This window comes from Xenopus laevis, chromosome 6L (assembly GCF_017654675.1).
Source record: "Xenopus laevis strain J_2021 chromosome 6L, Xenopus_laevis_v10.1, whole genome shotgun sequence".
Lineage (NCBI taxonomy): Eukaryota > Metazoa > Chordata > Amphibia > Anura > Pipidae > Xenopus > Xenopus laevis.
In genome coordinates, this window is record NC_054381.1 from 80642874 (window position 1) to 80664844 (window position 21971).

Here is a 21971-nt window from a genome sequence, read left to right on the forward strand (position 1 = left end):
ACGTTATTTTAAGGTGAAGTTCCCTTTTATGAGGAAAACAATAGAACTTTGAATTTTTATTCTCGTACAACCAAACCAATGTGGGTATGGGGGTGGTAATAGACACAGGTCAGGCCACACTGGGACACTGGGGAGATTTTGTGATCTGGCCGTTCTCACTTCGGAAAATGAATCGACACGTGTGATTAGCACCGGCGTTTTTTCATTTTGGCCGGCGCAGAGTGAGGGAAGGCGTTTGGGGAGATTGATCACAGCAAATACGAGGCGATTAGTCACCAGGCGACCAAATCTCCCCAAAACGCCCAGTGTGGCCTGACCTTTAAAGTAGACTGCCATTTATTTTGTTGAGTCTTAATGGCAGATGATTCACTAAATACAAAGGTTCTAATACTAAATACAATGGCAAGAAGAGCATTGTCTTAGGAGTTTTCTACGGAGGTGGAAAAAAAATAGAAATTACTATTATTTGCAATTTTTCTGAGAGACATAAAAAGTGAAAATACATGAAAACAAATTTGCAACCAACAAACGTCTGCTTTTTAGGATGTATGCAGAATTTATAACAGAAAAAATGTCAACAGGATTAGAAATTCTCCATAGATTTTTTTGTCACCACAAAAAACGTAGGAATAAAAAATGACCATTGAATCTAATGCCTTCAGAGTCCATTGGCATTTATTTGACCCTTGAATCTTGAGTCACCAGCTTAAAAGGAAAGTAACCAAGCACTTAAGCTACAGTACTTGAAATTCTGTGATCTTGTTCCATGTTTTCTGAAACTGATCCCGAAAACACATATTTGGACTCAAACATAGAATTTTCACAATTCTTTCATCACAACTTCTATGTTTTCTTCTTCAAAACAAGAGAGGTTATGAGCAAATTAGGGTTTAAATAAAGAGGATTCTCTTTTTTTTTTATTCATAGCAGGGAGAAATATAAAGGTTATCTGAATAGTTGTGCATCTAGCCAGTACTTGTTTACATTAATTACGGGCAAAACTTAATTACGTTCCAAACAGAATCAACATGAACTATAAATGAAGTACTTTCTAATTAATATCCCCCTGCAGCGAAAATCTCCTTGAGACATTTTCATAATTGTAATTATGTGTGCAATGCCGGCTAATTATTTATGGAATAATGGCTAATTAATAGCCGCAGCAAAGGTTGTAAATCTGTACAAATGCTATGAAAAATTATTCTCTCATTGAGAAGGATCTTTTTACCCTCTGGATATACTCTGGCCCTATTGAAAGGTTGCGTGCACAAAAGTTGTACAAATGAAAACAAAAATAATTTACACAAAGTGCACAGAGATAGAAATACTTGCAGGGTACACATTAGCCTCTGACGCCAGTAACAAAGGATGGTTGTATTTTCAGGTAAAGACTGGGCATGGCACTCTATGAGAAGTGCCTGAGGTTTTGTCTAAGAAACTCTTGCAGAGAAGAATTTAAAAAACTAAAAGCCCCCCCCCTCCTAATCTGGAGGACTGGGTAACACAAGTTAACACAATTATTCCACTAATTAAGCTAACGTATATCGTCAGAGTCTCAGAATTACCCGCAGTCCGGCGTTGACAAAAGGTATCCACTGAGTCGCTGCTGTATTGATTTGATGGCTTTTATTAACCAACACTTTGTGACATTAACAGAGGGTAAGATTAATAGAACTAACGCGTTTCGTGCCTTCCAAACAGGCACTTCTTGAGAGTTCTAAAGAAGTGCCAGTTTGGAAGGCACAAAACGCGTTAGTTCTATTAATCTCACCCACTGTTAATGTCACAAAGTTTTGGTTATAAAAGCCGTCAAATCAATACAGCAGCGACTCAGTGGATACCTTTTGTCAGCGCTGGACTGCAGGTAATTCTGAGAGTGAGTGTTCCGGATTCAAGTTGCTGGATTCCTGCGAGAGCAGTGACAGACAAGGAGACGCTGCACAGCATGGAAGGGTGAGCTCCGCTTTTCTTCCCACATATTCATTATTTATGTTTCCCATATATTGTCAGAGGTTCACCAAAAAATCTGAAAAAAATGTGGACTCCTTGGTCGGATGCTAACCCAATCCTCGATCTTCTGAAGGACTCACTGTAGGCAAGAATAACTCATCCTAACCCAACCCCTACCTAGTGGGTTAAACTTTCTGATAGAGTACCATGATCCACAGATTTGAATGTGGACTTTTCTCCTTTTTTCCCTTTTGAATAATTTTTCTGGCTATTGAATATACAGTCATATGAAAAAGTTTGGGAATAATAATTTACTCCACTTTCAACAAAAAAGAGTATCGGAGTATTGGGGGTTTTTTTCTGAACAAAGATTTTTAGTGAAGCAGTATTCAGTTGTATGAAATTAAATGAAATGTGAAAAACTGGCTGTGCAAACATTTGGGTACCCTTGTAATTTTGCTTATATGAATGCATGTAACTGCTCTATACTGATTTCTGGCAACACCAAATTGGTTGGATTAGCTCGTTAAGCCTTGAGCTTCATAGGCAGGTGTGTCCAATCATGAGAAAAGGTATTTAAGGCCAGTTGCAAGTTGTGCTTCTGTTTGACTCTCCTCTGAAGAGTGACAAGCATGGGATCCTCAAAGCAACTCTCACGGTTACAGACAAGCCAAAGATCACCTCCAGAGACCTGCAAGAACATCTTGCTGCAGATGGTGCATCTGTACATCGTTCCACAACATCTGTATGACAGGGTGATGAGAAAGAAGGCCTTTCTGAACTGATGCCAAAAACAGAGTCGCTTATTGTATGCAAAAGCTCATTTAGACAAGTCACAGTTATTTTGGAAAAAAGTGTTTTGGACTGATGAGACAAACATTTAGTTATTTGGTCATAACAAAAAGCACTTTGCATGGTTGAAGAACAACACCGCAATCCAAGAAAAACACCTGCTACCTACTGGTGGAGGTTCCATCATGCTGTGTGGCTAGTTCAGGGACCCTTGTTAAAGTCGGGGGTCAGATGAATTCAATATCAACAAATTCTTCAGGATAATGTTCAAGCATCAGTCACAAAGTTGAAGTTACACAGGGGTTGGATATTCCAACAAGACAATGACCCTAAACAAACTTCGAAATCTACAAAGGCATTTATGCAAAAGGAGAAGTAAAATATTCTGGAATGGCCGTGTCAGCCCCCCGACTTGAATATCATCGAAAATCTATGGGTTGATTTGAAGCAGGCTGTTTATGCTCGGCAGCCATCAAATTTAACTGAACTGGAGAGATTCTGTATGGTCAATAATACCTCCATCAAGAATCCAGACACTCATCAAAGGCTATAGGAGGTGTCTAGAGGCTGTTACATTTGCAAAAGGAGGCTCAACTAAGTATTGATGTAATATCTCTGTTGGGGTGCCCAAATTTATGCACCTGTCTAATTTTGTTTAGATGTATATTTTCTGTTAATCCAATAATCTTTGTCACTGTTGGAATACTACTGTTTCCATAAGGCAGGTTATATATTAAAAGGAAGTTGCTACTTTGAAAGCTCAGCCAATGATAAACAAAGAGAGGTTCCCAAACTTTTTCATATGACCGTATTTCACCAGTATAAGCTGCATAAACATTAACAATAGTTTTAGCCATGATATGTTATTGAATGCATTAAAGCCTTTTACTCCATGATCAGTTTATTTTAGATTCTCAAACAATTGAAAAATATATTTGTAATAACCACTGATGCTGAAATGTTACAACAGACATCAGCACAATCATTTTTCCATATTCATCTTTAACATCCCCATTTAGATGGCATTCACTAATGGGCCAACTGCTTAAAAATACTTCTGAAGGATAATCTTGTATACAATCCAGCCAAATTAGCATTAAGGGCCATTAGTTGCCATGTTTTACAGTGCATGAATGTGCTTAAACATCATAGTGCTTTTCAGTTCAAGCACATATTAATTCTCAGAATCATCACATAATCAAAATCTAACTTGTGGCCTGTAATGCATCTGCTTTGTAGCATTATTACTCATTCCAGTTTTCAGCATCCATTTGGACTTCATCCTCTGCACATACTGCATATCACGCCCACGCTGAATGACTGAACCTTTGGAATGGAAACAATTTGTAATGAATAACCTCATAAAGATATACTGTGACTACAATGGAAGAGAGAAATGCAGTGGTAAGAAACCTGCTCTATTTCCAATAATGTGATTTTTTTTCAGAACAGGAAACCTTAAATGTGCAAGTGGTTCAGCAGATGGAGGAGTTAGATAGATTAATATGTGCTATTGATGGAGCCAGCTGTGCTTTTTTGATACTATCCTGGAAACAGCATAAGGTTTTGAAAATCAGAAAAAGCCAAACTATCAGTAACTTCACTACAATTTTAATTTTAAACCAGTAAATTTGAAGACAGTAATATACATAAAGGAGCATTTTATGCAAGGGCTCACTTATTATTGCCCCAGATGCAGGAAGACAACAGGCATTAAAGGAACATTTCAAGCTCAAAAGGGGCTCTTTTTCAAGCCATGTGCACAACGGTTCCAATGTCAAAGTATTAACAAGTTTTTAAAGTCCATCAGAGAAAAAGGTCATAGTATCTTATTCTCAACTGGTATTCTCAGTGGTAATATCCTATTTCCCTATTAGGAAAATAGGCATTATATTTATATAATGAAACATATATTTATTTGCCTTATTCAGTATACATATGGATGGAATCCAGCACAGAGAATTTAGAATAATTTACTATGGCATTGCCTCTGATGGTCTTAAAAAAATGTTATTACATTGACATTGGAACCATGTAAATGGCTTAAAAAAAAAGAGCCCCTTTGGGCTTGAAATCATCACATAATCAAAATCTAACTTGTGGCCTGTAATGCATCTGCTTTGTAGCATTATTACTCATTCCAGTTTTCAGCATCCATTTGGACTTCATCCTCTGCACATACTGCATGTCACGCCCACGCTGAATGACTGAACCTTTGGAATGGAAACAATTTGTAATGAATAACCTCATAAAGATATACTGTGACTACAATGGAAAAGAGAAATGCAGTGGTAAGAAACCTGCTCTATTTCCAATAATGTGATTTTTTTTCAGAACAGGAAACCTTAAATGTGCAAGTGGTTCAGCAGATGGAGGAGTTAGATAGATTAATATGTGCTATTGATGGAGCCAGCTGTGCTTTTTTGATACTATCCTGGAAACAGCATAAGGTTTTGAAAATCAGAAAAAGCCAAACTATCAGTAACTTCACTACAATTTTAATTTTAAACCAGTAAATTTGAAGACAGTAATATACATAAAGGAGCATTTTATGTAAGGGCTCACTTATTATTGCCCCAGATGCAGGAAGACAACAGGCATTAAAGGAACATTTCAAGCTCAAAAGGGGCTCTTTTTCAAGCCATGTGCACAACGGTTCCAATGTCAAAGTATTAACAAGTTTTTAAAGTCCATCAGAGAAAAAGGTCATAGTATCTTATTCTCAACTGGTATTCTCAGTGGTAATATCCTATTTCCCTATTAGGAAAATAGGCATTATATTTATATAATGAAACATATATTTATTTGCCTTATTCAGTATACATATGGATGGAATCCAGCACAGAGAATTTAGAATAATTTACTATGGCATTGCCTCTGATGGTCTTAAAAAAATGTTATTACATTGACATTGGAACCATGTAAATGGCTTAAAAAAAAAGAGCCCCTTTGGGCTTGAAATGTTGCTTTAATACATATAGTTTTATAAATTTTTGCAACAAATGCAAGTGCCGTCTATAATTTTTCAATTTTTGTGCTATGTAGGATTGAACCAGAGAACTAGTGGGACGTGCACCGCTAAGTGAAATTGAAAGCATGAGTGCTGTTACTATTATTTGTATCTGTATATTTATTTATATTCTAAAATACAACTGTATCCAATGAACAGCATCTTGTTTTTTAAACCAGACATCATCAGTAAGGTGAAGTATTAGTTTCAATGATCTAACAGAGCCAATTCTGTAAATGACAAAAATAGAATCTCTAAGCAAAGTAGACTTACCCGTCCCTCCTGTCCATCCTAGAGCCTTGTATTGTTGCAATAAACGTCCCACAGCTTTTTGGTTTTTGGATACCACCACTTGCCTGGATACTCCAAATTTCTGCTTGTAATATCTCATCAATGAGCGATGCCCTATTCGAGAACCTGGGTATGGAAAAATATGCAAAATTGAAACCACATAATGAACCTCTACCTTTGTAAACATTTTTTTTGTTTTACAATAATTTTTATAAGTATAGGATGGGGATACAGAAGAAAGAAAAGGGGAGGAAAGGGAGAAGGGGAAAATGGTAGTACATTACTTGATGCCGAATACATATCTTTGACGGTTGTGTCTATATATCTATATCTATCTCTAAGAAATCCGCACTCATAGGTCTTTTGTGATGAAAAAAATGGGTTTATACATATCTTTGACGGTTGTGTCTATATATAGATATAGATATAGATATAGATATAGATATAGATATAGATATAGATATAGATATAGATATAGATATAGATATAGATATAGATATATATATATATATATAGATATATATAGATATAGATATATATATATATAGATATAGATATATATATAGATATATATAGATATAGATATATATAGATATATATATATAGATATATATCTATATCTATATCTATCTCTAAGAAATCCGCACTCATAGGTCTTTTGTGATGAAAAAAATGGGTTTATTCAACGTTTCGAGTCGTCATCAGGAAGAGCCCTTCCTGATGACGGCTCGAGTCTAAGAGCCGAAACGTTGAATAAACCCATTTTTTTCATCACAAAAGACCTATGAGTGCGGATTTCTTTGCTCTATTGATATTGCAATATGTTCCAGCACCTAGGCATTTCCGTGTTTTACCTTATCGTCCACGGTAAATGGTAAGTGAGGGACATTAAGTATAGGATAGCTGGTCATATGAAGTAGAATTTTAAATACCAAAGGACATTTCCATGTATGTTTAGGAGCCCAGAAACTGCTGGTACTCCGTTGAGTCCTTATACAGAAACCACCTCAACCAAGTGTCCCTAAAACTGGAGTGCTTTTTCCCTGTAAATGCGTATAGTTCCTCAAATTTAGCTATTTCATTGACTTTCTATAGCCATTCCTTAGGGGTCGGAGGTAGAAGATTTCCAGAATTTGGGAATAAGTATTAAGTAAATATTGTTCCAGTGTGGAGTCGGTAACCCCCTCTGTAGTTTCTGTGTCCCAAACAAGATGACCTTGGTAGATCCCTACCTTGGATCTGAAAGCAGGCTTGTATGATTACTGGCCAGTAACCCGTGAGATTAGGGCATTCCCAGAATATATGGAGCAATGTTCCAACCCCGCTTTGCACCTCCAACAAGTATTGCTTGTAGCTGGGTAGATCTTGTTTAGCCTATAAGGTGTGTAGTACCATCTACTTAAAATTTTATAGTTAAGCTCTTGCAGCATCTAGAGCTAGCGATCCATTTCTTGTGGGAGTCCTCTCGAATATCTAGACCTAATTCTTGTTCCCAGGCCCTTATGAACGCCAATTGTTTTATATCGCTCTTGCTGTTGAGCATATCAAATATAAGAGATATTACGGGCCAAATTCACTAAGGCGCGAAGCGCCGAACGCTAGCGTTTTTGCTAGCGTTCGGCATTTTCGCTACTGCGCAAATTCACGCTGGCGTAGTTTCGCTAGTGTTACTTCGCAACCTTACGCCAGGCGAATTTTCGCTAGCGACGAAACTATGCAAATTCACTAACTTGCGCAGTGTAGCGAACGCTACCTTTTACGCTAGACTTCCTTCGCCACCTCAGACCTGGCGAAGCGCAATAGAGTAGATAGGGATTGTTTCAAAAAAAGTCAAAATTTTTTCTAAGTCCCAAAAAACGCTGGCGTGTTTTCTACATGATGGCTGATAGGCTGAAAAAGATCGAAATTTTTTTGGGGCTCCCCTTCCTCCCCCCTACTTTTCCTGACTCATGGCAACTTACCTAGACAGTGGGCACATGTGTAGGGCAAAATAAAATTTTTATTTGCAGATTTAAAGGTTTTCTAGGCATTTGTAGTGCAGATACGTGTTCCTCCATTGAAATGTGAATTTCGCGCCGTATGCAAATTAGCCTTCGCTAGCGCAACTTCGCTTTATATAGCGAAACAACGCTAGCGCAACTTCGCAAACTTACGCTACCCCTGTGCGCAACCTCGCATTTTAGTGAATTTGCAGAGCGCTGGCGAAAATTCGCCTGGCGAAGTGCGGCGAAGTTGCGCCTGGCGCAACTTCGATTCTTAGTGAATTTGCCCCTACATGTTTTGGTGAGGTGGTCTTTCTAAACATTTTAAGCTTCTTGTTTCAGAGTTGCCATATACATACAGATTTTTTTTTTTGTCCACTTAAATGCCAAAAATATTTAATCAGGACAGTGCATCACTTTTTAAAATATCGCTATAGCCTGGGAGAAGACAAATTGCAGCATTTCAGTGAGTTATATTGTGCCACTGGAACCACAATTCCTATTTAGTAAAATAGGAAGTTGCTTATTTTCCATAAGAGGACTGTAGCAAATTCCGCAAGTGCCCTATCCCTGGATACAGCTTAAATTTAAGTGAAGGGTGACCATAATATTTTTTTAGCCAGTACATTCACATTCCATGGGCCTTGCCTGAGGGCAGAATCATCTCCATAGTGTCATCATTATATTCTAGCGTTTTATCAGATCCTTCTTTTTCAGTCATCTCTATATCTTCCCCTTCTTTGTGGTCAGGATAGCTGGACCTGTTAAAATAGAAATATAAAACAGGACTTTTCATTTAGTGCCTTTTTGCGATTCCACAGCTATTCCAAGCCTTACTAACACCTTTACTTAGATTTTATATGGGACTGATGGGCCAATAAAATAAAGGCTGCCTGTACATCATCACCTGAGGTGTGCCACCCTGTATAAATCACTTCATAGCATCAGCACACTCACACAAGCAGTTACTGAGGATTTAAAATGAGGAAACAAAAGGCTCCCTGCATGATATCTCATAAACAAAGAAACAATGTGCTGCTTTCTAGCAATTTAGGTGAAACTATAGCCTTGGACAATTAAGATATACTGCACAGACACCGCTTTAGGACAGTGAAACACTGAACATTTTGTCACCAACATGTTGTAGACAGTACATAATGCAATAAAATACCATGCTATGATACAGAGAATGGCCTCTGCAAAAACACTCAAATCTCGTAGACACTCTAGAAGAGGCAATCCTCAGTATTCCCTACGGCATGGTATTTTCTGGCATTTTGTAGCCATGACAAAATATACCACGTGTCATTGCCCTAAATGCAAAAGACCAAGTGAGAAGGAAAAAATTCAAGGAAAACTATGACAAGGGCATTTTTCATTTATTCAAGGAATACAAACATATGTATTTTTATCTGTTACCCCAATATGCTTCCTTGTGATGTAAAAAAATAAGTCTTCCATGTTTGCCTTTCTTACCTAAAATCATAGAAATCAGCAAATTCAAGGGCGGCATCTCCATCAGTGAAGAGCTTACAGTGACTTTTGTCATTCATGTGAGCTTTAACAGATTCTATGCTGTAAAAAGACTTCCCCTTCTCGTTACACCAGAGGCAAATCTTCCCCACACCAACCTTATCTCCTGGAACAGTAACATTCAGCTATGATTACAGACCAATAACAAAACATATCCATGTATTTTGCTTTGCGGAACACAAAATTATGAAAAACAGTATTTTAAACAGTGACATTTATTCATGTCAAGAGCTGCAGTAATATCTATTTGTGATGTAACAAAGCACAAACAAGCATAAAGCATGGCATTCACTGGTATCTGTAGTGCAACTTTAAACAGCCATAAAAAAACATGACACCCTAAGCCACATATCCTGGGGTCAGGCATGACAAACATAAAAAGATGGGTTGGGTGAAAAGACTTGATAAAACTTGAATTGTATTTTACTAGCTGACCAGGTAACAATTATGCATTTCAATATTGTTAAGTAGAGAAGTAGGAAAACAGATGTAACATCTGTTTTCTGGAGTAAAAAATACTAGACACCTTAGACCTTTTCCCCTTTCTTTTTAAGCCCCCTCCCACCTTTCTCTTTTGTCTTCTGTTAAAAGAGATGGCAAGGGTCCACAAATGGTATTGACACCTTTCTATTGTTCTGATCAGTCATGCAAAGAGCTGCAGCTCCTTTTCACTTGCTCATCAGCAGATGCATCATGCAATGCTTCATATGGTTCATCAGCCGAAATTCAAAACCTGCCATTTCTAAAAGAACCAACTGTTCCAGACCATATTCATAGTACATGTATATCGGTTGGAATCTGAAGCTACAACAATCATTTGAAACATATTAGTATGTGTATGCCTAGCTTAACTCATTCACCTCCTGCTGTCCTATTCTTTTTAGAGAAAGAAATTTACAGAAATAGGAAATATGGTTGTACAAAAATATGTAGTAGAGCAAAATAAATGTTTACTCCAAATGCATAACCAACTTTTAGGCTGTCCTTCTACAATATGTAGGAAAGTATATTTAACCAACATCTCACCATTAATGCTGCTGTCCACCTTTGCTCAAACACCACAGCTTAGAGTACACTAGTGGAGGCCAACCCCACAGCTTGGGAACAACTGAAATATACCCCATTCTAGCTCAATCCTATTTTCTGGTATCTTCACGAATATAAATGCATATTGCTACTTTAAGTAATAAATTACGATAAGCTATTTTAAATACTCAAGCTATTTTTTTAATAGTCACACTACAAATACATTACTTTTCTATACATAAATTATAACACTACTTAGTGTCCATTTATTTTGGATAAAATCTAAACATATTACTTTGTAGCCAATAAATTGATGCTCCGTGTAAACTTAAGTTAACACTGTTGTTGTTTCAAGCAGCAATTGTTTTTTATGCTACAAATTAATCATTTTTTTAGATATGTCAATGAAAAAAATATGTCAGTGGGCCCCAACATTATTAGCCACACAATGACTCACCTAAGTACCTAAAAAGACCATAAAGATCCTGGAGATATTCTATATCAGGAATAAAGAAGCTGTGAACCCTGGTCATGTGTGCTATATTTTTTATCAGGGAGCAGGAATGGTGTGTGCAGAACAAACAATCTGTGACAGGAATTGCTCCTGATGCACTTTCATCTGCAGTGATGTCCTCTCCCTCGGCTCCATTCATGTGCTCCATTGCATTATCACTATCCACTTCACCTTCCTCTGCTGAATCCATGTCGTCCCAGTTTTCTATTAAATATAAAAAAGGGAAAACAAAAATACTGATGCAGAAGAAAGACTTGGCTGAAGAACCACTGTACAGTTTATGCACAATAAACCTAAAGCAGGAGTAATATCAATAAAATGTACTGCCAAAAAAAAGGGAAATGTTCTACCAGAAAATTCATGGTGTACAATAGTACAATTTGTGCCTGGTGAGTGGCTGTTTGGCCATGTGGTAGCAATTCAAGCTGAATATGGCAGAAAGGCTCATGTTGACATAGCAAATAACAGAAAAGTTCTGTAGAATGAGTTTAGTTCTTACACAGGATGAACAAAATCAAATGCTCTGTCATTTAAAATGTTTCCAAGAAACAACTAATTTTAGGTACTGGATAAACATATACAACAACATGTACTGTTACCACAGTGTAGCTGGGACATTTGGCAACATTTGTACAAGAAATATGGAGGGTAAACATGGAAATCACACCAAAACTACAAAAAAAAAAAAAAAAAAAAAAGACCCACTTACTTACAGATTTGTCCATGTAGTGACGTGTGTGAAAAAAAAATTCTACTCTTTACCACTAAAAGATAAAACTTGTAACAGGCAAAAATAAGTACACTGCTTGTTTCAAAAACTAAAGGAAAGTGTGGGCAATGCTACACCTACCCAAATCACCAATGCCTGTAATTGTCTTACTTCTAAATACAATGCCTGCATCTCTTTGCAATACAAGACTGGATTCACAGCATTGTGCAGCAAGCTATACACATTTAATTAAAGGGAAAGCATAGCGCACACACACATTGCATAATCCTATTTCATCTGAAGAGCCTGGAAAAGTAAGCAAAGTTTGCAAAGGGGCCTGAAGTGCTGAGCAAGAGAAGAAGCACAGTAGCTCTGCGGTCTTGTAAAAATGTTTAATGAAGAAAATATAATGCAGGCTTTATGAAAATAGTTCTCAAAAACAAAATATTTGAATAAAGACTTTTTTTTTAAAATCCTTGAACATGTTGCTTATTTTGTCTCTAGTGAGCTATAAAAAGGCACACAAAGAAATCACCCATAGATTTAAATGTAAATTACTTGCCAAGTGCACTGCTTGTCAGATGAAAGTAGCATTTAAACACACATTCACTTCTTTAAGCAACAATCACCTATCAAGCAGCTAGATGGTGCTTGAATCACAGGAAGTTGCTCTGTGTGCTATTGCACACTAAAAGTCAACTTTGAGTTTTGTAAACGTTCCAAAGAAGACACAAGCCTAACCCATATTATATTTATGCACCCGATTTCTTACCTTCCTCCTCCTCCACTAAATCATGTTCAGTCTCTTCTAATGCCAGTCTCTTGGCTTGTTCTTCATACCACTGTTGCCTGGGTGGTTTCTCTGGTCGAGCACTAGCGCCCTCATTATCTTGTTTTCCAGATGCAGTAGCAGTAGTTTCATTTGGCTGTTTTCTTGGAGACACAGAGGGCTGTGCTTTAATAGCTTGCTGAATAGCGGTGTTCATTACATCTTTATCTACACTATCAGGGTGAAGACCCTTTTCTAGATTCTTTTCATTCATTAGCTCCACTTTCTTTGTGATTGATTCAGTGGCCTTCTTCTCCAAGTCCAAGTGCTTCTTGGACTTCAGGTGATTTTCATAAGTATTGAATGAAGCAAATCTCTTGCTGCAAGTTGAGCAGTAAGTGGCTGTCTCTTTACTCTGTTCCTCTACCACGGCTCTCTGTGCCAGCACTCTCTCCTGGAAATTCTCAGCAGTAACTGGAAGCATGTCAGCAACTTTTCTTTTAAGGTTATATCTGTGCCAGTCAGTCTTGTAATGTGCCCTCTGAATATCAGGGTCTGCAAATGCAACCCGACAGGAGATGCATGTATAAGAAGCCATGGCTTGCATACACAGGTTCTTAGCTTGGTTCCTGTAGCTGTAAAATTCACAACACAGTATACATAACATAGGCAGGCAACACAATATAGGATACACTCATATATATTGATGATTAGCTCTATGTTTACTTACTACTACAGTAAAGCCATATTATGATGAAATAACTAGCAAGAAAAACAATATTACAAAATAGCTTAGGAGGGTGCAAGCTGGAATTAAGGGACTAGCAAGAGAGTCATGACACATAATTTTATACCCTATACTGCTGATCCTACTGCCTTAATCACTTTTATAAGCAATCACATTTAATTATATCACTGAGCACCGATTATAACTGATATCACAAAGCACAGTTAATAAGAATATAATTTACAGTATACTGAGAGCTCGTCTGTATAATATTTTCATAAAGCAACAACCCACGATACCTAAAAGCAAGGGTCTAGGTTAGCCGACCGTCTGTATTAAGAACTATAGCCGGGTAAAGGAAATTCGACTGTCTATGAATACAATTACAATACTAATAAAAAGAATAAAGCGTGCGCTTATTATATATACCTATAATATATATTAGGCGATTGAATGCCGTCTTTTCCTAAAAACTGCGAGTTCAGAAACACACTCAGGCTGCCGTCCTGTCACGTTTCGCTTAGTACTGTTCCGATTCCGGCCTCACCATAGAGAAGATCCGGTTTTTGACAAACTAGCTAATGCAATGGGAGGACCAGCGATCATGTAGCACTACGGTGTCTACTTTGGGACATAATTAGAGAAAAGCACTATGTATGCATCCAGCATCCTTCTATCCTTGCTGTTTACAGACTGGGGACTGCAGGGAGGCGGAGGCATCGCAAGCCACTGTAGGTTTTGCATTGGAAGCATTAATGGATCCTACAAATGAAGCTGGCGGGGAACTGCACGCAGTGACTTTGACAGCTTTGGGTGGCGCTGAACTACAGACAATGTCAGAGGCGGAGGAGGGCAGCCACAAGGTGTCTGTGGCACTGAATTTCCTAAATATTTTGACTTGGCACAGGCCGGTTCGCAGCCTGGTCACGTTTCTATGTGCCAACTGTCTCTTCTGGTAGGTCATAGCGCTAGGGAATGGAGGGAAGTGCTATCACTATGAACCACATCAGCAGCATTTATTGCACAGGGTCCCATTTTGGCGCTCGCTGGGATAATGGGCAGGAACCTGTAGGATGGTTTTGTCAGCAAAACAAGGCAGGAAGGATGTTCTATTTCATACATTTACGGGTGGAGATATTGGACTTATTTGTATATGTATGGAGTGTACTGTTGGTACTAATTAGCCTAGCGCACTGAATAATAGGAGTTGGGTGTATGGAACTCTGCGCTCCAGCAGGTTGTTCCTGTGTCCCCCATCCCAAGGCTGTGTGTTGTGTTGTACTGAGAGCTGCCGTGGTACAGCAGCTGGAGGGCAGAACATTGCTGTCACTGGCTTGAAGTGTTTCTGGTGTTCTCATTCACATGCACCACATTTCTGACACATTTATTTTACAGAAACTAATTGTTGTAAATGCATGAACTATTCCCTATCAGCACAGCCACATAAACATGGATAAAGGTTCTTAGTCTTCAAACAATATACTGCATAAATCAATTCCTGCTTGCATACAAGCACCACGCCAAACAAACACTGCAGGTGATTTATTCGCATCAGTTCTAAACTGCACCACTGTAAAATTTCAGGTAGACTAATGTAAAACATATTTTTTTTATGTGCCTTCTTCTGACTCTTTCCATCTTTCAAATGGGGGTCACTGACCCCATCTAAAAACAAATATTCTGTAAGGCTACAAATATATTGTTAGTGCTAGCTTTTATTACTCATCTTTCTGTCGAGACCCTCTCCAATTTATATTCCAGTGTTTTATTCAAATTAGTACATGGTTGCTAGGGTAATTTGGACCCTAGAAACCAGATTGCTGAAATTGCAAACTGGAGAGCTGCTGAATAAGCTAAATATCTCAAAAAACACAAATAATAAAAACGAATTGCAAATTGTTTCAGAATTTCACTCTCTGTGTCATACTAAAAGTTAGTTTAAAAGTGAACAACCCCTTTAAAAGTTGAACAAACCCCCAGAAAATCTCCAGAAAAATTAGAAGCTATCTAATGGTGGCCATGCAGTGGACAATACTTCTGCTAGCTTGAGGAAAGGCTGTTGTCAGCCTGAAACGTCGCTGTATTTCTGTCTTATTAAAGCCCTTTTTCCAATAAAGGCTTTTTAAGGAATATGACTGGATGTGTGGTGCTGTCTACCTGGGAATATTGAGTATTAAGGTGGAAGTGGCTACCTGAGATGTGTACCCCAACTGCAAAAGTTTCCTTTGCTGAGTGCTGACTTCTACTATTTTGTGCAAATACTCCTATACGCAATTATTGACATCTACACCAAAGAGAAGTCTGTAAAAGTGGCTGTATATATCTGTGGCATTCTTGCTACAGTAACATTGATTTGGACAACAGCTTGAATGATTGGGACTGCTGATACACTGTGCATTTGTCAACATTCAATAGGGTCACAGGATAATTGTTTGCAATCACCCTATGACCTCGCATACATGGCCAGATGGTTGTGAAGTATGTCCATAATCAGCCAAACTGCCAGCCAAATTTGGGCAAGTATGGCCAACTTAAGGGCATGTATACATGTCACAGTGCAGTTTGTAAATGCAATTGAAATGCAACACATTTCTGTGCATTTCACTCTTTGACTGTTTCCCAATGGGTCTACAGACATCAACACTGAGCACAACAAAAACTGAGCAGAGTTATTATTAAAGGGATACTGTCATGGGAAAAAATTTCTGCACATTTCTCAATAGAGCAAACAGATTTTTTTTATATTCAATTTTGAAATCTGACATGGGGCTAGACATTTTGTCAATTTCCCAACTGCCCCTGGTCATGTGACTTGTGCCTGCACTTTAGGAGAGAAATGCTTTCTGGCAGGCTGCTGTTTTTCCTTCTCAATGTGTCTCAGTGGGACATGGGTTTTTACTATTGAGTGCTGTTCTTAGATCTACCAGGCAGCTGTTATCTTGTGTTAGGAAGCTGTTATCTGGTTACCTTCCCATTGTTCTTTTGTTTGGCTGCTGGGGGGGGGGGAAGGGAGGGGGTGATATCACTCCTACAGCAATAAAGAGTGATTGAAGTTTATCAGAGCACAAGTCACATGACTTGGGGCAGCTGGGAAATTGACAATATGTCTAGCTGAATTTTTTTCCCATGACAGTATCCCTTTAAGAATCATTTTTGCTGATAAATTCCTTCCATAGCTTCTAGTGGTCCTGTTGTCCACAGAGCAATGCAGAAAGTAGGTCAGGTTTTAGGGGGATTCTGGCACTACATGTGTGTAACAGAATATGGGGCCAGGTTGTATAGTGATGTGGGGCCAGGGTGTGTGTTGGGAAGTAGGCCTTTTAACAACCCCTTAAAAACAGCATACATGAGATGAAAAAAGCATTTAAAGTTTTGCTGCAATCCCCGCGTCCCACAAGCACTTGTTTACAACTTTATATTCAAGCAGGTAGAATGTTGTATTACTCAAACACCTCTGTTGTGGGAGCTGAAGAGATGGCAGACCACCACGGAGTACTGCTTTTTTTAAAAAAAATACTGGAGGGTATAGCATTAAAGCAGAAATTTTATATTTCTAAAAAATTCTTCTTGAGGCTTTAATTTATGTAACACTGTTTTTATGTTTTTAGGTTTCTTGCCCTGACCCCCTGGAGAATGTACCACTTGATCTCACTTATTCTGCTTGGTGTTGTCATGTTTCAAATTCTCCAGCATTTTCTACTGTCCAGAAGTAGAGGTTAGCATGCATGTTATATTTAAAGATTACTAGGCTGCACGCCATCAACTTGCCTTATGGGAGTAGTCGTTTTTTTTTTGTGTAAAACATCACATATAAAAGCTTGTGGCACTGTGCTGCAGTCTATCAAACATTTTGCCCTTTTGTAAAAATATTAAACCGTGCTACAGATAACAAGGCTATTTTAATACTAACAGTATGGCCTAGGACACAGAATGTCAGGCAGTACTCAGGCCTATCAGAATTTTAACCCAGCATTAGGGGAAAACTGACAGCAACGTCACTGGACTGTAGTACTTTAATGAAGGCAAGAAGTCGGAGCCGACACAAGGCTTCCGGATGTGGACAGTGAAGAGGATACTGCTAGCAGTGAGGGGCTGAAATTGGCCCTTACGGATTTCAGCAGGCTGATTTCTGCCCCATCTGGCCCTAGACTTAAAGATCTAGAGGACAACAAACTCTAAGGGTAAGACCCAGAGAACAAAAACAGATAATAAACCTCATTTGAAAATTGAAAAGGTGTAAAAATCAAGAGTATACTTTTAAGAATCAAAACATCAGAGCTAAAGAACACAAAAATAACATACAAAAATAAATTTTCTCTTGAAAAGCACCTTTTTTCATTTTGCTTTACTTTTTTTTTTCCAGGAGCACATCTATGGAGGAAAATATCTTTAAGGTAAGATGTGTATTTTTTACAGTTCAAAATTACCAATTTTTGCTACATAAATAATGCCAAAATTACAATCCATTTCTGTTTATTTAGTGTTTACATTTATTATACTAGACTTATGGTATGGGGATACAAAAAAAACCCTTATCTGGAAAATCCTAGGTGCTGGATAATAGATCACATACACGTATAGTAATGGAGCATATCTGTACATGGTTTATTAAAACATTAACCAGTTTTTAATGCTTCGACATAGGGACCCATTTATTGACAGTCAACGTTGTTTACATTTTTACAGACATATAAGTGGGTAGTAACATATTAATGGTTTAAATAAATAATCTGATTTCTTTAGGTTTAAGCAGAATAACACATTTCAGTGATATTTTCGTTAATATCAACATTCTTAAATCATAAGGCAAAGTGAAAAAAACAGAAAGAGGTGTGATATATAGACACAAAATATTCCTGTTGATGTTTTACAAATAGGCAAACTTTAAAAAAACCTGCAAAATCAGATTTCTTCCAAAACACTAATACTAAAACTCTTTATAGATATGACTTAAGAGGTCATTTACTGACAGTTGGGAAAGCTGCAAAACAGGTGTAGTTTGCACTTTGTATTCTGCCTGCTTATTTACTGTGGTTTATATGTCACACAAAATTGGTTGGCCTGCCGGTGGTCCATCAACAATGTACAACATAGTAACGTGTCATACAGCCATACAAAGCTTATTAGAACGCTTTAATTCATAATTCAGTATGCAGAAAACATATCCTGTTGTGTAGGGAAAAGCATATTTCATTCTGTACTCAAAGCCAACTTACAGGAGTCAATACACTCACTATACTAATGTTTACTTATGGCACTATAGGTGGATAACATGCATATGTGCATGTTTTGTGCATACACAAAAAAAAAACAACAATACAGTGAAACCTCTTTTGGTGCATATAGACTAAACCTAATAAACTATATATATATATATATATATATATATATATATATATATATGCAGTTTATGCAATAATATGTGAATGCTGTATATAGGGCGTACCAGTAGATATGAATTTTTGAACACCTAAACAATATTCGCATACAGTGCACCAACCGTTATTAAACTGTGATGGAGGGAAACACATTGGATTTACAGGTTGAATTCTTTTAACTCCAAGAGGTCTTAACAGATTTAGAACCTTTTTAATTTAATATAAATAACCAAAAGTACAATATAGTTGCTTCAGTCCTTATTTATTATTAATGTATGAGAGTTTTTAACTTATTGCGTTTATCAGCTTTGATACACTCTCTCCTGCACTTACCCACCTATTTTGCCCTTTCACTCTCTACTAGAGCTTTTCCACCTTTATACAAACAAGCAATTATCACTCTTATCCTTAGAAAACCTTCCCTTGATCCCAGCTCTCCCGCCAAATATCGTCCGGTTTACCTTCTTCCATTCAGATCCAAATTGCTACAAATACTTGTTTACAAACGCCTGATCCAGCATCTAACTCACAACTCCCTTCTCGACTGCCTGCAGTCTGGCTTCCACCCAACACACTCAACTTTAACTGCACTAGCAAAGTCTAAAGGTCACTTCCATACAAATCCTTCTAGATCTCTCTGCAGCCTTTGACACAGCTGACCACCTGCTCCTCTTAGACATTCTATAGTCACCTGGCATTCATGATACTTCTTTTTCATGGTCTTATCTGTCTGACCGTTCTTTTAAAGGAACAGTTCAGTGTGAAAATAAAAACTGTGTAAATAGATAGGCTGTGCAAACTTTAGAATGTTTCTAATAAAGTTAGTTTGCCAAAAATGTAATCTATAAAGGCTGGAGTGAACAGATGTCTAATAAAACAGCCAGAATCCAACTTCCTGCTTTTCAGCTCTATAACTCTGAGCTAGTCAGCGACTTGAAGGGGGCCACATGGTACATTTCTGTACAGTGAGTTTGAAATTGATTCTCAGCATTCAGCTCAGAACAACAGATATGACCCAATGTGGCCCCCCTCAAGTGTGTGATTGGTTACTGCCTGGTAACCAGTCAGTGTAAACCAAGAGAGCTGAAAAGCAGGAAGTAGTGTTCTGACTGACATGTTATACATCAAATCACTCCAGCCTTTATATATTACATATTTGGTTAACTCACTATATTAGAAACATTTTTTATTTTTCACATCTATTTACCCAGTTTTTATTTTTACACTGAACAATTCCTTTAAAGTTGGTTTCTCTGACTCTACTTCTACTATGTTCCCTCTCTCTGTTGGAGTTCCTCAAGGCCCTCTGTTGTTCTCTATTTGTACTACTTTTCTAGGAAAACATATGCAGTTGTTTGGACTTCAGTATCACCTTTATGCTGATGACACCCAATTCTACTTGTCTACTCCTGACCTTTCTTTTTCTGTCCTTTCCCAAGTTACAGACAACCTTTCTGCTACCTCCTCCTGGATGTCTCAGCACCACCTGAAACTGAATATTTCTAAAACAGAACTCATTATATTCCTCCAAGATCTTCCGCTGTCCATCAAATATCACTCACAGTTAACAACACCACCTTTCATTCGACCACACAGGCAAGCTGCTGAGGAGTTGTATTAGACTGTATTTTCACCACGCATCCAAACACTTGCAAAATGTTGTCGTATTCAGCTGCGCAATATTGTCCGAATATGGGCGTATCTCGGTTCAGACTGAACCTAAACACTTATCCAGTATCTTATTATCTCCCGCCTTGATTACTGCAACCTATTCCTCGCAGGTATTACAACAAATCACCTTTCATGACTCCAGTCTGTTCTACATGCCGCTGCATTCATCTATCTCACATGTCAACATCAGCTGCTTCCATATGCATATCCCTTCACTGGCTCCCAATCTCCTCTAGAATCAAATTCAAACTACTCACACTTACATTCAAGGCCCATAACAGTGAAGCCTCTCCCTATATTTAATCTCTGATCTCAAAATAAACTCCTTCACACAACTTTTGCTCTGCTTCTGACCTTCGCCTCGATTCTCCTCTTATCACTTCAGCTCATTCTCTTCTACAAGACTTCTCTCAGGACTCTTCTTTTCTCAGGAACTCTCTGTCTCTGTCAGACGCTCCTTAAAGGGGTTGTTCACCTTCCAAACACTTTTTTCAATTCAGTTGTTTTTAGAAATAAAAACTTTTTTCAATTACTTTCCATTATTTATTTGTTACTGTTTTTCCAAAATCTAAGTTTAAAGTTGAATGTTTATGTCTCTTGTTTTAGTCTGACACCTCAGTAATTCAGGTGCAGACTCTAAACAGTTAACTATTTTGCAACATTTATTTGATACATTTCTCAGCAGCATCTCTGGAGTATTAGCAACTATTGTATCAATTCTAACAGTTGCCTGCAATGAAATCCATAGATTGCAATATGGGGGCCCTAATTAGCCCTCAGGTTCATGGGGTAGTACACACTGTAATAGTAAAGCAGTCATAGTTACTGGCCTTTGCTGAGGTCAGCCCCTGGGAAGCTGGCAGGGCCTATACTGCAAGGGCTTGTGGGATTGCAGTCGCAGAAGTTTCTAGTACACTGGGCCTAGCATTGATTGGTCCTTTAAGTTAACAGGTGACTGCTAGTTGATTGGTAGGCAGATGTTTTCACCCAGCAACAACGAGTTGGCAGCAGCTGTTGGGCCTATATAAGGGGGAACATCAGGGCACGGGTAACAGAGAAGTCATCAGACCTGCAAGACAGCATGTCACTACGAGTTGATCCTCCACTGGGCACAGTTTGAAGCTGGTGCCGATGAGCTACGCTTATTGAGTCAAGCTTGCCTGCGACCCTCCCCTCAGAGGATAACAACCGGCGCTGAGTCTCCGCCTTCTGAAGAAGCGACATCGCCGATATCTCCCACTATTCAGACAAGAGCTCCGGCAAGGCCCGCCCCTTTAAAGCGCTACAGTACCCGCAGCTTTAAGGGTCCGGCTAAGAAGAAGAATCCAGCTCCAAATCTATCAGCCAAGAAGAAAGCTTCCCATAGCGGCGGGCATCCCTGTCCCAGCACAGTTCCTTCTGTGTCTCCTATACACTGGCTGCCTGCTTCTCCTTCAGCAGCTCAGGGCCTTGCGGCTCTGCCCACCGGAGGTGTCTTCCCAGCAGAACCTTCCACGTCGCGTCTGACAGCCCAGCCTCCCAAGCCTGCTCAGAGCTGCGGCCCGCCCCTTCTCAACACATCGCCTATTGCAGCCGGAGCGTCCGTTCAGCCTCCTCCAGATTGGCCGCCTTCAACTCCT

The 21971-nt window shown here is 38.5% G+C and overlaps 2 protein-coding genes across 4 annotated transcripts in view; one reads left to right on the forward strand and one right to left on the reverse strand.

Moving 5' to 3' along the window:
* Positions 1-3625: 3625 nt before the first annotated feature.
* znf622.L (zinc finger protein 622 L homeolog) lies at positions 3626-13869 on the reverse strand. Of its 2 annotated transcripts, none has more exon segments than NM_001087081.1 (7): positions 3626-4068; positions 6026-6169; positions 8674-8786; positions 9502-9664; positions 11042-11302; positions 12580-13211; positions 13733-13817. In NM_001087081.1, coding segments are annotated over 6 exon segments (1404 nt in total). In that variant the 5' UTR covers positions 13175-13211; positions 13733-13817; the 3' UTR covers positions 3626-3940.
* A 90-nt stretch (positions 13870-13959) lies between these two features.
* The window catches only part of retreg1.L (reticulophagy regulator 1 L homeolog), a 53776-nt gene continuing 45764 nt past the window's right edge, over positions 13960-21971 (forward strand). For both annotated transcript variants that reach the window (XM_041566237.1, XM_018267694.2), the window contains exons 1-3: positions 13960-14258; positions 16912-17018; positions 17667-17697. In XM_041566237.1, the coding sequence (XP_041422171.1) occupies positions 13960-14258; positions 16912-17018; positions 17667-17697 (437 nt within the window). The remainder of the gene's footprint in view (positions 14259-16911; positions 17019-17666; positions 17698-21971) is intronic.